Source organism: Symphodus melops (genome assembly GCF_947650265.1).
Source record: "Symphodus melops genome assembly, chromosome: 10".
NCBI classification, from domain to species: domain Eukaryota; kingdom Metazoa; phylum Chordata; class Actinopteri; order Labriformes; family Labridae; genus Symphodus; species Symphodus melops.
In genome coordinates, this window is record NC_136700.1 from 9,632,590 (window position 1) to 9,647,773 (window position 15,184).

The following is a 15,184-nucleotide window of genomic DNA, read 5'->3' on the forward strand; positions in this document are numbered from 1 at the left end:
AAAATACAAACGTCTTATGAAACCTACTCATGCTCAGATACGTATTTTGCACAGTAGCTTTAATTTGGCTTAACTATATGAATGCTTTTCTTTATCCACTGTTAAAGCAGGTAGTTGTTGAAGCCCATTCTTTTTACACTTGAAGTAGGTTTAAGCTTAACTGCACAAACATTTTCAAAGGTATTAAATTGAAACACATATCACACAGGAGTATACAACTGATGACATGTTTTAAACCAAGCGCAAACAAAAGAAAATAAATAAAATCGGATGAATTAAAAAAAATGTCGAGGCAACAATGATCTTGAGTACAAAGAGATTTCAACTCTTATTTGGTATATGTATTTTTAAATTTTTGCATTCATAACTTCACTGTATTAATAACTGAGCGGTTTTGATTTCCCTCTCTTTCTTTCTTTTTCTTTAATTCTATCAGTTATTTCTAAAAGCCCCCTGTGGACAAAGTGTTGCCCTCCAACACTTGTGCATGGTTTAATCTAACAGCCCCAGTGTCACTGTATGTCTTTGTCAAATAAACAAATGCACATTTAAAAATATATATATAATATAATAAATTGTAACTTTGTGAGGTAAAAGTAACTTAATCTGTTTTCCTGCTCTTTTATTTTGCATTTACAAGACAATCCCAACAATGAGCTTTTTTCTTGTATTCAGTGTGGAAAGTGGACGTGTCAGGTTTCATGATGCATTCAAATGCTCTGGTTGAGCATTCAAAACAAAAATATAGAAACAAATGTTTTTAGTAATGATAAATGCAAATCAGGGTTTGTTGAAGCACGTTTAAAGCACTTGTAGTCTAAGACAGGTGCTACAGCAGCGACTGGTTATAGTGAAATCTCACCTCATCAGCCCAGTCAATAAACTCTGACAAATGGAATAAACATGACGTTATTATCTCACATCGCTACACAATGCTTTACATAAATTAATGCAAATGCAAACAGTGTCAATATTGGTCTGATCTAAAGAGCCTGTAGGCTAACTCTCTGCTAATTCTTTCCAAGGAGTTGTTCCGAGACCAGTTCAAGATCAAACAGACTTTGCTGAGAAGTCAGCGAAGTCAAAATCCTTCTGACTTTGTCTTTCATTCTTGTGTGTCTCTTTTTATTCCAGATTTAACAATGGTGTCCAACTCCACTGCCAAACTCTCCCATGACTGCGCTCCTATCAGCTTTGTGACAGTAAATGTTGCCATCATCTGCCTTTACTTCCTTTTGTTCGCCTTTGCATTGCTGCTCAATGGGGTCGCTGTGTGGGTGTCCTTGCACCTCCCGTCTACATCTACCTTCATTGTGTATCTAAAAAACCTGGTGGCTGCTGACCTCCTCATGATACTGATGATTCCGACAATGGCAGCTAGCAAGCTACCAGGAGCAACAGTGTGGTTGCAGGCGTTCGACTGTCGCTACTCTTCTGTCATTTTCTACAGCTGTTTGTACACGAGTATCGCCTTAATGGGTCTCATCAGCCTCGACCGCTTCTTCAAAATAGTTCGCCCATTTGGAAAGGCGTTAGGACAAAGTGTTACCTTCAGTCTCGTAGCATGCAGTTTGGTTTGGTTGGTGTTATTTACCTGCACAGTTCTCCCAACAATCATTCTGACAGACCAGAGTCATCGAAATATAACAGCAGATTTCTGCATGTCCTTGAAAAGTCCAGCTGGTGTGACCCTTCACAAGTATGTAGTCCTCGCCATGGAGACCGTCTTCTGGCTCGTCAGCATACTGATTGTGTTTTGCTATTCCTGCATCACCCTGAAAGTCCTGCAGTCCTTCAGAAACTCTGGAAGCAACAACCGCCAGGGAAAGAAGAAGACAAAGTTACGAGTCTTCTCGATCCTTCTGGTGTTCTTTGTGTGTTTTGTGCCTCTTCACATTATCCGTATTCCAACCACATTGTTTGAAGTGTTTGATTTTGGTCATTGCACACACATGTGGATGAGAGTCGGCCACCAATTATGCCTGTGGCTCTCGACCACTAATGCTTGTCTGGACCCTGTCCTCTACATCTACCTGTGCAGGGAATACAGAGACAAACTGGTGGACATGATGAAAGCTAGAGGCATCTGTGTTCGGTTATATTCAGGTGAAAGAGAGGAGACTTCACAGTAGAAGTATGCCATTTGATAATGGATTTTTTTTTTTTTTGAAGGTTGAAGCATTTAAAGCATTCTGATGCCACCTGTGGACAAAGCCGTTGCTTACCTTTTACCATTTTTAAGAGGTGTTTTCTGGTGAAAAATATTGCCATACTGTCTGTCTTCATTGAATGTCACTGACTTTGAATCTTTATCGATACTTTATTGGCTGTCTCTGCAGTGTGCTGTCCATGTCATGTACTGAAACGTTCCCATGCAGTACACGTTACAGGCAATAAACATAATGGAAGACAAATTACAAATCTTCAATCAATTAGAGGTCCTGTTTCAATTTATTTTAATCTGTACCATAGCAGCTAAGAAGGATTTGCAATCATGAGCTCATTACTTTTAGAAAGTCACATGGAAGACTGCCTCAGCAGTTTTACACATGACTTACTGGTATGATCTTTAAAATGTAGGTTATACTGCCCTCTAGTGATCTTAGTGAGCTTGTCCATATAAACTAAATAATGAAATAAACAAGGCGAAACATGATTGACTTTCTATATCAGTATGACAGTATATTGACTGGCTATTAATGTTAAAAAAAATTAATACTTACGTTTGTCAGAGCTTACAATTAAATGAGTTACAGTCTGTGGTTTGAACACAATAAACTCTAGATTAAACTCAGTGGTCAGGTCTGAGCGTCTGTCTCTTTGCAGTGACACGTATATGCCCTTAAACTGTAAAGATATATTTATTGGATATGATTAAAACATTTGAGTCTTTAGTAATAATAGTAGTAGTAATACAAAGTTCTTACAAAAGAAAATTGCAGTTATTTAACTTACTTTTATTGCAAGAAGTCAGCAAAGTGTCTAAACAGGGACTCTTCTTTCTGCAGCTCAGAGGCCTCATATAATGTAACCATAAAAAGCTGTTTCAGTACTTGAATAAGTGGCAGTATAAATCTTTTTGTATCCGATTTTTATAGCTTCCTCGTTTAAGAGCTTTGTTGAGTTGCCAAAGTTAAATTCATATAAACTGATTCTTATATTCCGGTTTTCATCACCACACAGGGATTTCATTATCTCTAATGACTCTGTTAGTCATAAACAATGTCATTTTTCAGCACTACCTCCATGCACAAAGTAAAGTCAGAAACAAACTACCATTGCAGCCACTTCGTTAGACAGCATAATTCACTGCAGCACATTTGGAAACTACTGTGTGCAAGCACTTTTTGGCAAAGGGTTTGAAATGGTTTCACTGAAATTGAACTGGAAACATAAATCTACTGGGGGTCACCTGCATCCCCTTTTTTGGCAAGTGTGGCTAGTTTAGTTTGGTTTCTTTAAAAGCTGAGGCCATGTGTTGATTAAAAAAATGTCACTGCATCCTTTACTGCAGGAACTTCTTTATTCATGTTTTAAAGCAGTTCCTTGATACATTTTGAATAGCTGGTACTGGCAATCGGAAGACTAAAAACAGTCTGCAAATATTTGTAGAAATAGACTTTGTTAAATTGTGGCGAAATAAGAAAAAATGCTACTATGGATGTAATAAACAAAAAAAGTGAAACGTCGTGACGTTTATTTTTAACTTTGTTATCTTCACAAGCAAAGAAAAACTTTATAACAAGTCCAAACAATAACTTTGATTGTTTTTCATCTCATTCATTCACTTCAGTGAGAATAATCCAATATATCTTCATCCAGTCTCTTAGTCTTGTACACATTGGTCATTAATTACCTGTTTATTTTTAGTTCATTGTTATTATTTAATGTTAAATTGTACACAGAGAGCACAGGCTACCAAAAATAAATTCCCTTTTTGTGAAACATACCTGGCCAATGAAACTGATTCTGATTCTATCTTGGGCTTCAACAGGGACATTTAAATCTGGCTCTGTGAATGACAGCTGAGAGGTGCTCATCACTGATAGAGGATCTGTGTTTGGATTTGTTAAACTTCATCACTGAGAATGTTTGTGCACAAAGAGGACAAGCATCTTCTGAAAATTATTATAGTCATAGTCAGCCGCTTTGTCCTTCAGCTGAAGCTCCAAGTTTGCAGCGATGTCCTCAACCCGCCTCCTCACAGTGCGTCAGGAGAGTGGCACGTTGTCAAGTGCTCCTTTTTTTTCCGTCAGTGCAAAAGAGTCCAATTAACACTCCTTAATAAACTCTCCGTCAAAAAAGGCCTTACTGTTTCCGGCGACTCGTCCTGACGGCTGCATCTCTGGCTGTGTAACGTTTTGTAAAAACCCCTTATTGGGTTTGCAGCTTTGCTAGCAACGTAGTTTACCTTCAATCGCACGCGCACTGCGTCCGTCCATACGGAAGTAATACGAACGTAGCGCCTTTCAAAATAAAAGCGACAGCGTTGTATTGCATGCACGGCTTAAATATACAGTACAAATTGATTATTATTTATTATTGGCATCGCGTGGGCCAGACAGGGATGCACAACGGGCCGGGTGTGGCCCGCGGGCCGTAGTTTGCCCAGGTCTGCTTTCGCCTATAGCGGTTAGTGCGTGTGCCTCATGTACGGAGGGTTAAAGTCCTCAAGAGCGGGTGGCCCGTGTTTGAATCCGACCTGTAGATCCTTTCCTGCATGTCATTCACCATTCTGTCTCACTCCTGTTTCTGGCTCTATCCAGTGTCTTATTACTGAATTAAAGGCATAAAAAGCCCCAAAAATAAATCTAAAAAAGTAGATGTTACCAATCAGTCATCAAAGTTTCCAGTGACTAAATAATATCTCCATGTAATAAAGAGCATAAAAAGAGCAAGTCCACTTTTCTTTTCTTTCTGCTACATTATTTGACATCAAGGTTTATTTTCTGTTTCAATCAATACACAATAAAAAAGATGGCAAGCTGTGGAAATGTGTGTTTCATTGTTCTTACTAAGATAAGATTAAGATTCACTTTATTGATCCTCGCAAGGTGAAATTCTGTGTTTACACTGACAATCATGATGCTTAGAGCTAGAGCCAAACTGTATTACATTTGTCATGATTAATTGTTTCGAGGTTTATGAGCATTATCAGATATGGATAAGAGGTTAGGTTGGTGTAACTGGTCCATAGATAAACTAAATCGGACTCCGATCAGTTTTGGAAAGACGAAACAGAAGCAATTATATCTGAGGTCATTTGTAGGCCAAAAAACAGAACAAAGAAAAAAACACACAGGAGACTACAGAACCCAAGCCCTCACCCCATCTACACAATTATCCAATCAGTACTCCTTTTTCACTGCGGGTTGTGTGTATTATGCACATTTTCTTTTTGGTTAAAGACCACTACGTTTTTCCTATTTTTGCATATGTTCCCAATTTTTTCCTCACTGATGAAACATTGATTTGCCAGGTAAATCCAGTGTTTCTTCATCACCTTACATTTCAGTACATGCACACAGATGCGTCCTGAAGCTTCAGTTTTGTGAGGACTGAGTCAAGTCATCAGCTGTACAGTAAGTTCTTTTCAAGATGTATTCTATTTTTATGAATAGTTCATTTTTTTCAAAAAAGAAGCTCAAGAGTTGCATAAATAAAGTGATGTGTATTTAAAGAAATAGATCTGGGATTATTTCTTTGTAATTATGTCATTTTTTCATCTTACCTGTTCTTGTGGTTTGTTTTGAGCCCTTTACTACAATGAGATTTAACTTAACACCTTTAAAATTAAAGTGTTCTATTCTATTTAAATAGTTGATAGATAGCTATTAACTTAAGATTTTTCCTTTCGAAGATGTCACTCATAAAACTTGTCAGAAAAAATGGCTAAGACTGTGGTTAAAAGTTGGTTTTGAAAGTTGAAGCTATGCCCAGAGAAGGTTATTTCAGTTTGACATAAAATAAAATAAAAAAACTCGACCAAAATGGCTTTGATTTGAAGACTTAGTGATCCCTTTGCCACATTTTTATCTCTTTCTTCACAAGAATAAAGCCTTTGGAAAAATGGCCAGTGTTGAGTGAGGTAAATTAGACACTTACTGATCCCCTATGTAACTCATTGCGTCAATCGGAAGTAAATGAAAGAAACTACAAGCAGCCTTTCATTGATTTTATAATATTAGTATTGATAATTAATTTGATATATCTTGTTAAGTGTGATGAAATGTGTTGTAAAATTGCATGCATATGTAATGTTGTCAATCTAAAAATGCAAACAGTATATATTTCAAACTACTCTGCAGTGAACAATGACCTAAACAACATTCTGTTTCTTGTTCTTTGCTAAGCTTGCCACTGTATCACAGACTGCATGGATGGATCCGTACGACATAAGCCAGCAGGGTGAGTAAAGAAGTAATGGTAGCCAAAGCTTTGATGTTATTAAGTGGAAAAACAACAGACAAGATCTTATCAAATCTAAAATATTGAATTTCCCTCGGGATCTATAAAATATCTATCTACCAATGATAATAATACCTGATGATAAAGTTTCTTTGTGCATTCTAACATGCATTTCCATTCCCCTCAGGCGCAGCGTCAGCACTGAATCCAACATCTTCCAATGATACGGGCTGTGAAGGCTTCATTTACAACCCAAACATTGCCCCTGCTCTCTACTTTCTTTTATTCCCCATAGCTTTGTTGCTTAACAGCGTGGCAGCCTGGGTGTCTCTGCACCTCAAATCTGGATCCACCTTCATAGTGTACCTGAAAAACCTTGTAGCTGCTGACATCGTTATGACAGTGCTCGTCCCAATCAAAGCTGCAAGCGACCTGCCGGGCGCATCGCACGTTTTATTCATCGCTTCATGCCGTTATTTCAGCACCATTTTCTACAGTACACTTTACACATGTATTGCTCTGTTAGGCTTGATCAGTTTGGACCGTTTCTTTAAGATCATGATGCCCCACAGCAAAGTGTTCAGTAATCTGACCTTCAGCAAAGTGGTTTCAGTATCCGTGTGGTTGATCTTGTTTGGAGGCTCGGCTTTACCAAATATCATTCTGAGTAACAAATCGGTAGCCAACATGACAGAGATCAGCTCTTGCATGAAGCTAAAAGGCCCGGCCGGACTTGACGCGCATGAAAGGACGGTGATTTTCTTGAATGTGCTTTTCTGGCTCGTCAGTGTGGTGATTGCGGTATGCTATATTTGCATCACAAACAAAGTCATCCAGTCTTTTCGAAACTCCGGCAGCAACAACAACCAAGGAAAGCAGAAGATCAAACTGCGCGTCTTTCTGGTTCTCATCGTGTTTTTCGTGTCTTTCGGACCGTACCACATTATCAGGATCCCGTACACTTTTCAACAAGTCAACAACTCTTCCAACACCAGCTGCTCCTATTTATTAGGAAAATTTGCAAAGGAGCTCAGCCTCTGGTTTGCCACCACAAACATCTGCATGAATCCACTTCTCTACGTGTTTCTGTGCAGGGAGTTTCAGGAAGAGCTGAAGTCCATGATGAAACGTTTGTCTGTCACGTTTTGTGGAGCCTGAACAGAAAAAGCAGGAAGCTCTGTGTCCCAGACTACACTCTGTAAGAGCTGGTTGCTATGTACAGCTCTGCAATGTTCCTTATTTTGTAGATTAAACATCAGATTTCATTTATATCCGAATTCTCTTAAATCTTGACTTTTGAAACCTGTGTTGTAGCTCTGTCTCTGCTGTGTTGTGTCACTTTAAATATTGTGAAACCCTCTAACAGGAAATAGAAGAAGGACAGAGATAAACAGTGTGCCGTGAGAAATAGTTGCGTTTGCTGTTTTGATGTCACCAAACCATGTTTTTTTATACAAATATAAACGAAAAAGCTAAAATGGAGTTCAGCAGAAGGAACGACCGTAACTGAGGCAGTCACATAAAGCAGTCTGCATTTGCTTTTCGTTCTCAAGCTTTAGGATTGTGGTTACAGAAAAAAAAAAGTTGAGGCTTTAATTTGGCTCTGCATATGATAAAACCATTAACTCAATGCTTAACATGAAAAGTGAAAAATGATCAGTTCTTTTCTGCCAATCTCTAAGATTTACATCAAGTAAAGTTTGCAGGAATTTTTAATTAGCAATTAGCTCAGACTAAAACAAACTTTTGGTACTATTGTGGCAGCTAAGATTAAAACAATTATGCAAAGAGAGTGAGTGCGCCTGTAACTGTAACTTGTTCGTATCAAAATCAGTTTCAAAAGTTCCGATACGTTTGTTGGTTTATTAAAAAATGATGAATGAATGAATTACGATGACGGTAACAATGACGATGATGGTAACAATGACGATGACGGTCATCTGAAAATAATTGAATCCACTCACCCTTTGTCTAGCCTCCCGCCACACCAATGCACTGGTACAAAAATAAAGTAAAACCCACAGCCACTGCAAATTACGGTACCAGGAAATTCTATCAAAGCCACAATGGAGCAAAAAAAAGAAAAAGATAATCAGCAGAGGTAAAACTACACATTGTGGCTCCTTACTGTGGGCTCAATGTGTCATACATTTTCTTTTTAGAATCTTCTTTTTTTTGTGTATTAAATTCAGTAAAACATCTGTAAAATTGTATTTTCTTGAATATTCTTGTGAATAGTGAATCTGTGAATAGTAGTAATAAGTATTTGTTGAGGGAAGGTAGCTCAATAGGAATGTTTATGTTGTTCTTTTTATGGTTTTATTGCCTTTTCAAATGTAGAAAAGTTACGCCACAGCCTAAGGCAGTCCTATGGAGTGAATAACAATCAATAAATGGACCCAATTAAACAGTGTACAACACCTTCAAATACTCAGATGGGATTTCTTTTTTAAGCACGCATGAAGACCAACACCATACAGCAAAGATCACATGAGAACTGATTCAACATAAAAGCAACAATGCAAACATTCCTTCCAGAGAGGCCAAACAAACCTCTGTTCTCTGAAAGCAGCACAGGACTCTGAAGAGCCCGAGACAGGTGAACTTAAAGCTGAGAAATGATTCCTTTTCCCTGCAGGATGAAACACAACAGACGAGGAAAAGGGACACACAGGACAGAAAGACAGCTGTAGCAGGTATAATAAACCAAACATGTAAAGTAAGCCTTCTTCTGGGGTTGTGTTTATGCTCTTAAACCACTGAGCAGGACCTAGATATTTTGCTGAGATCATCAACAGGAAACTAAATGGGTAAATGTGGTTATAATTTGCTAATATACATTGAAAGAGCTGGTTGCTGTGTAGAGATGCAAATGTGGCGTAACTTTGCGGGCAGTGTAAAATGTCAAACATGTTCTAAAGAAACAATGAAACATGTCCTTGTAAAATGAGATAAAAGGATCACTTGAGTTTTTGTTGTGACACGTCATTTTCTCAGATACTTACTTTCCCCAATCGGTCATATTTCCTGGTCTTGACCCAAGCTAACTCACAGAGGAAATAATGCTGTTGTTCTCAGGATGCACTATTTTTAACAAGATAGCACAAAAGGGAATCCAACTGTAACAACGCCAAACTGAGCCAAGAGCAAAGGACAGGGACAGCTCTTTCACTTCGGCTGAATATAGTTCTGAATTTACGGACAGATTCACAGTGTTGACAGGAAACTTCTGTGGAGTAGCTGCAAATGAAACAAAACCACAAACAAGAACACATCTACAGTGTACTAGTGATATCTGCTATACTGAAACTCTATTTGAGGGTGAGAGAGGAAGACAGATGAAGTGGACACGTTAGTTGCAGGGGGAGGGTGGGGGGCAGGAGGTCTATAGATATCAAGCAATGGGTCTCTGGCTTTGGTGCTCGCCTGTCAACGGAGCCTGACGCAACAGAGGAAGGGGGACTGGCACGGAGCAGAACAAGGCTCTCGGCAGACAATTGGAGCAGGAAGCGAGGAAGGAAAGGGGGCTTTCACCCGGAGGAAGACTGGCAAACTCGTTGGGATTGTGACAAGACAGCCACACAGTAGCTGCAGAGACCACCCATTGTAAGAGCATCAAACACACACATGCACTTAAAGAGAGAGAGGGAGAAATACTGAGGAACACAGACCGGCTGAAACCTTATAGGGTTGTAGGCTGTATATTTGTAGTTTAAAAAAAAAACCCAAAAAAAACTAAACTTAAGTAACACAGGGGGATTCTAAACTTTTTTTCTTGTTTCATTAGCTTCCTGTTAATAAGAAGGTGAAAGAAGAATTGGATATTTCCATCTTCCTCTTTTTGAAATAGTGTATTTGTTCAGAGCTGTATTCATTCGTCCTCACATCTCCTGCAGTCACAGAGGATAAGGACACAATAAGAAGGTAAGATTCAATTACTGTAAATCTACAAATAAATGCAAGTCTGAGCGGATCAAAGTTTTTTCCAAAAAGTAAATTTATTTCAGTTTTCTCAGCAAAAGTGACAAAGATTGCAAGTGTTGTAAGCCTTGGTTGCCATAGCACCTGCGTCAGGGCTCAGTGTTATTCAAAGTAGTTAGGGTTTCAATGTAAAGGCAGCACAACAGGCAGATATACTGTCAGACATGCAGGGGGGAGAATTCAGGATAAATAGATGGAAGAGTTTGTTCATTTAATGCATTCAGAGGTGTAACTCTGTAAACATACTGGTCTACTTAATAACAAGTCCAACTGCAGATAACAGACTCTTTATCTTTAGCTCGAGAAATAGAGCCATTTGCACTTTATAATTGTTTTCAGGCTTCAGAAAAAAAAAAGTTAAAAAGTGGTTGCAATTTATTAAAATTTGACATAAAAGGTATTTTAATCTTCAGATACAGACCAAATCACCCACTGAAAAAATGGCATCATTATAGATGAAAAAACGAGATTGTAATTCCCCAACATAATTTATATGTATGAAGTATTTAGGCTACTTAAAATTATTTATAATAATCTGTCGTCCCTTTCTCATCCCTCTTTAGATCCACCAAAGATCAGAAAATGAACACCAGTCTGTCAAACACTTCCATCAAGTGTGTTCGAGACACCAGTGTGACGGCTGTGGTCTTCCCCTGCCTGTACAGCGTCCTCTTCGTAGTCGCCCTGATACTGAACTCCCTGGCTGCATGGATCTTCTTCAGCATCCCCAGCACCTCGATATTTGTTGTCTTTCTAAAAAATGTGGTAAGACAAACAACATTTTTCTTTAAACAAATGGTTTTTTTTTTGCTTTTGCAAAACAACAAGGATAAGTCTTCCCTTTTTTAGGTGGTGGCTGATTTGCTGATGACCCTGACCATCCCGCTGAGAGTCCTGAGTGATGCAGGCGTGGGCTCCTGGAAACTACGTGCCTTCCACTGCCGATACTCTGCCGTCCTCTTCTACATCACTATGTATATCAGCATCCTCCTGCTGGGCCTCATCAGTCTGGACCGCTACCTGAAGATAGTCAAGCCGTTCGGGAAGTGTGCTCTGCAGCGGGTCCGTGTTGGTCAAGTGCTGAGTGCAGTTATCTGGGTGGTGATGCTTTCTCTGGCGCTGCCCAATGTCATCCTAAGCGACCAGCAACCGCGGATTTCTGGCGGCCGACTGAAGTGCACCTCTATGAAGAGCAGAGCTGGCCTGCTGTGGCACGAGGGATTCAACTACTTCTGTCAGGTAGATATGGAGGCGTAGCAGCCACACAATACAGCCACAGTTAAACGGACACAGAAAAAAATGCTTGCCTCAAATGCATTTAAATTGAAGTAATGAAAGTGTTTGGCAAAGAGTAAAATCAAATCCAAAGGGTTTAAGAAGCATATTGTCAGTGTAAAGTAAATAAACCGTATCTGTACCGACCTCCGTAAACGATCACTTAACATCAAGTTTCAGCATTTCGATGTCTTAACTTTGTATGACTTAAATTATAAAATAATTATAAAAAACTTGACAATCACATACACTGCAGTCTTCTATCGTGGCACATCCATCTATCTATCTATCTATCTATCTATCTATCTATCTATCTATCTATCTATCTATCTATGTTGCTCTGAAGCGTCACAAAGAAAGTGTAACAAATGCTTTTAAAGAAGTCATGCAGTGAACTACGCTTTTACGTAACCATTGCAATGCTAATACAGCCACCTGACCTTTGCATTTCCTAACTACTTACTGAACTCTGTCGTGAGAAAATCTGTGAGAGGTTTCCATTCTTGCTAAATGCCCTGGTCTGTACTTTACAGGTTGTTTTCTGGGGCACCCTGGCCTTGATGGTGTTTTGCTACACATTCATAAGCAAGAAGGTTTACGAGTCCTACAAAGCCTCTAAGAGCAGATCTCAAGCAACAAGTCGCAGAACCAAGGCAAAGGTGTTTGTGGTGGTGGGGGTGTTTTTCATCTGCTTCGCCCCGTTTCACTTTGCACGCGTGCCCTACACTCTGACTCAGACGCGCAGCACGGCCAGTCACTGTCACGCTCAGAACGCACTCTACATCGCCAAGGAAACCACTTTGTGGCTGTCGGCGACGAACGTGTGCCTGGACCCGCTCATCTACGTCTTCCTGTGTAAGCTTTTCAGGAAAAAACTGACAGCCGCACTGTGTCACAAGCCGCTCCACAAAGGTACCATGGAGTCTCCCACAGTGACGTCCACTCAGCTGGAGATGACACACAGAGGCCCGAGTGACTGACTGTCATGTAACGGGATGCAACAGTAACACACGGGACAGTGGACAAAGAGGCATGATTAATTACTGTAACTGTGTAGGGCGACGGGAGGCCGAAAGAAGGTGTTGTTTTACTTGTAAAAAAAAAAAAAGTATATTTTTTTTAAAGGCAAATGTTGTAAATATTTTAATGCAAAGAGTACAACTTATTCAGAAATAGTTCTGCCAACGATGACAAGTTTTGTTTTGATCGAGTACTAACCAAGCACTTTTGTTTGCCAAGTCATCCAACACATTTCCTCGATTATGCTTTCTATCGTGTTTTACTTCCTCTTCTCTAATCTCCCTCACACTGCCCTTTCCCCTTCACCGAACATTGGCTCAAGGGTGAACATGTAGGCCAACCGGTCTCCAATGATCACGCGCACACACACACACACACACAAAAAAAAAAAAACATTAAACAAGTAGGAGGAAAACATAACTGCAATAGACAGTTTAAAGCTATGACTACTGTGTGTAAAGAATTATAGTGTTATAATAATAATAAAACTCATATTTTAGATACTAAATCTGCATGATGTTTGACTTCATTGAATGTTTATAGTAATAGAAACAGAGGTCAACCAAACGTCACTGGATTAACTGTGTGTGCAGAGTGTGCAGAGTGTGTGGAAGCAAAGGAGCAAAATCTTTTTGTGCATACAGAAAAGATAAGGTTGCTCAAGTTTCTCTGCAAGAAAAGGCAGCCAAATATAGTGGCGGATAAAAACCACCTATAACAAAACCTCTTCTAGCGCAGACTCTCAGAGATCGATGGTGATAGGATTAGGCGCCAACATCCTCACGTACATGTGAATACGCCATCTGATGACATGACATTTGAAAAGATTTTTTATTTTTTTTATTATTTTTTTTTTTTACATAGAAGCTACCCCTGGATGCTTTGCTTGTGGCTCATGCAGTCTATCTTAATGGCTATCTGAGGAACTTGTGATCGTATTGAGAAAGCAGGAAATATAGACTCATAATCTATGCTGGATGTTATGTTTTCAATAAAACCAAAATGTAAACTAAATCTTACACCGCCGGGCAATCTTGCATGATTTTGGAATAGCCTTTAACAATACTGCATTAGCATCATTGCCTCATACATTTTTGCATTGAACCATAGACTGTACATTTACACAGACTATGCATTTAACAAACAGCGAAAAAAATATAGAACTGCAATAAATTGACTTTTTTCCCCCCCCAACATTGGCACAGTCCAAGATATTCACAAACTGGTTGTGCAAGCTTAATGTCACCTCCCACCTGATTTACAATTGTGTCTGCATGTGGGTCTGATTAATGTAATAATGAAATATGATCTCCCTCCACCTAACCCTCTGTCTGCTACGACAGAGGCTTATATTTGGGCAGGAAATTAATGAGCTTCACAACGGTCACAGCGGCTACTGCAGCCGGGGGAACGACCGTTCGTCACCCTCAGATTAAATCCTCTGACAGATGACCCTGCAGTGGTGAATTATATGAAATTCTAAATGACATTCATGGAAATTAAATATACCCTGGAGATAGTGTGGCCAAGCAGTATATGCACAGAGACAAGTTTGGTACAGAAAGGAGCCGGATAAATGTGGGGCAGGCAGAGGAGGGGGACTGACAGTTTTATATGAAAGAAGTGTGTTAAAGGTTTAAAGAGACTGGATGGAACAGCTAACATGAAATAAACCCGCCAAGCATGTCAGTGATGCAAATCAGAGGTTTCAAAATGTTTTACATCTAGACACAGGGGGAAAGGCAATAAAGCAGCTTAGAGCTTAGCCTATTATAGACTTAATGTCATTTTTTGAACATTCAAACAAAAAGTGAATATCTCACTCTTCTGTGCCTTACACACATATGCATCAATAACTTCACCCAACACATAAGCAAAACTAAAAAAATATATAAAAAAATTAAGGCAGAAATGTAGCCTGTAGCCACAACAGTTTGATTTATGTGGGCATAAAACAGGTAAAATCGCAGTTACATCTTGAAAATTATGTACAAAACCCAAAAGACTGTTGATTGCAATGAGTGGAGCATTGCTAAATAAATATGCTATCAAGCCCCCCATCCCTTACTACACACATCGAAACATAATCATGTATCTATAGAATACTTATCACAGTCATGCCCTTTGCTTACAAATTAAAACAACTCTTTTGTTTTTGTGGTTTATTTCAAACTTGGTCCAGTACAGAAGACATCTTTTAAATATGTAACAGCAGCCAATGCGTCATGCAGGTGTATTAAACCGGACTCTGAAGATAAATAACTCTCTTAGAATAAAAAATGATTTGCTTGATTTACTTCCAGTCCTGCATGAAATTTCAAATGCGTGCTTGTTGTGTCTATTTTTTTATTTTAACAGGGACAGTGTACAGCCACTTGGCTGTAACAGAGTATATGTACTATAATTGACATCTGTAGAGCCAGGGCAGGAGACACAGAGACAAACTAAATACAGACCATACAACATCAAGTTCATCCTCAGTGAAATTGACATATAATAT

At 39.1% G+C, this 15,184-nt stretch overlaps 3 protein-coding genes across 5 annotated transcripts in view; 2 read left to right on the forward strand and 1 right to left on the reverse strand.

The window, feature by feature from the left end:
• The window catches only part of aadac (arylacetamide deacetylase), a 67,834-nt gene that overhangs the window by 52,051 nt on the left and 599 nt on the right, over positions 1-15,184 (reverse strand). The gene's annotated exons all lie outside the window — the stretch shown is intronic.
• On the forward strand, positions 1,143-7,566 carry LOC306829994 (uncharacterized protein; the record flags this gene model as incomplete). The annotated part of the gene is made up of 2 exons (XM_079353211.1): positions 1,143-2,106; positions 6,596-7,566. The coding sequence occupies 2 exons, from the start codon at positions 1,143-1,145 to the stop codon at positions 7,564-7,566; spliced, it is 1,935 nt and encodes a 644-aa protein (XP_079209337.1).
• LOC306830684 (P2Y purinoceptor 13-like) lies at positions 10,054-13,536 on the forward strand. 2 transcript variants are annotated; one of them, XM_079354291.1, is made up of 4 exons: positions 10,054-10,332; positions 10,953-11,154; positions 11,239-11,628; positions 12,198-13,536. In XM_079354291.1, exons 2-4 carry the CDS (start codon positions 10,972-10,974, stop codon positions 12,642-12,644), a joined length of 1,020 nt encoding a protein of 339 aa, XP_079210417.1. In that variant the 5' UTR covers positions 10,054-10,332; positions 10,953-10,971; the 3' UTR covers positions 12,645-13,536. The 2 variants fall into 2 exon arrangements, with proteins under 2 accessions (XP_079210417.1, XP_079210418.1); XM_079354292.1 differs by lacking the exon at positions 10,054-10,332 and having other exon boundaries at positions 10,450-11,154.

Bases quoted from the DNA above. Each gene is read 5' to 3' on its own strand.
- LOC306830684 (XM_079354291.1), top strand. From the start codon at position 10,972: ATGAACACCAGTCTGTCAAACACTTCCATCAAGTGTGTTCGAGACACC. The intron at 11,155-11,238 runs GTAAGACAAACA...TCCCTTTTTTAG, and splicing joins TTGTCTTTCTAAAAAATGTG to GTGGTGGCTGATTTGCTGAT. The intron at 11,629-12,197 runs GTAGATATGGAG...TGTACTTTACAG, and splicing joins GATTCAACTACTTCTGTCAG to GTTGTTTTCTGGGGCACCCT.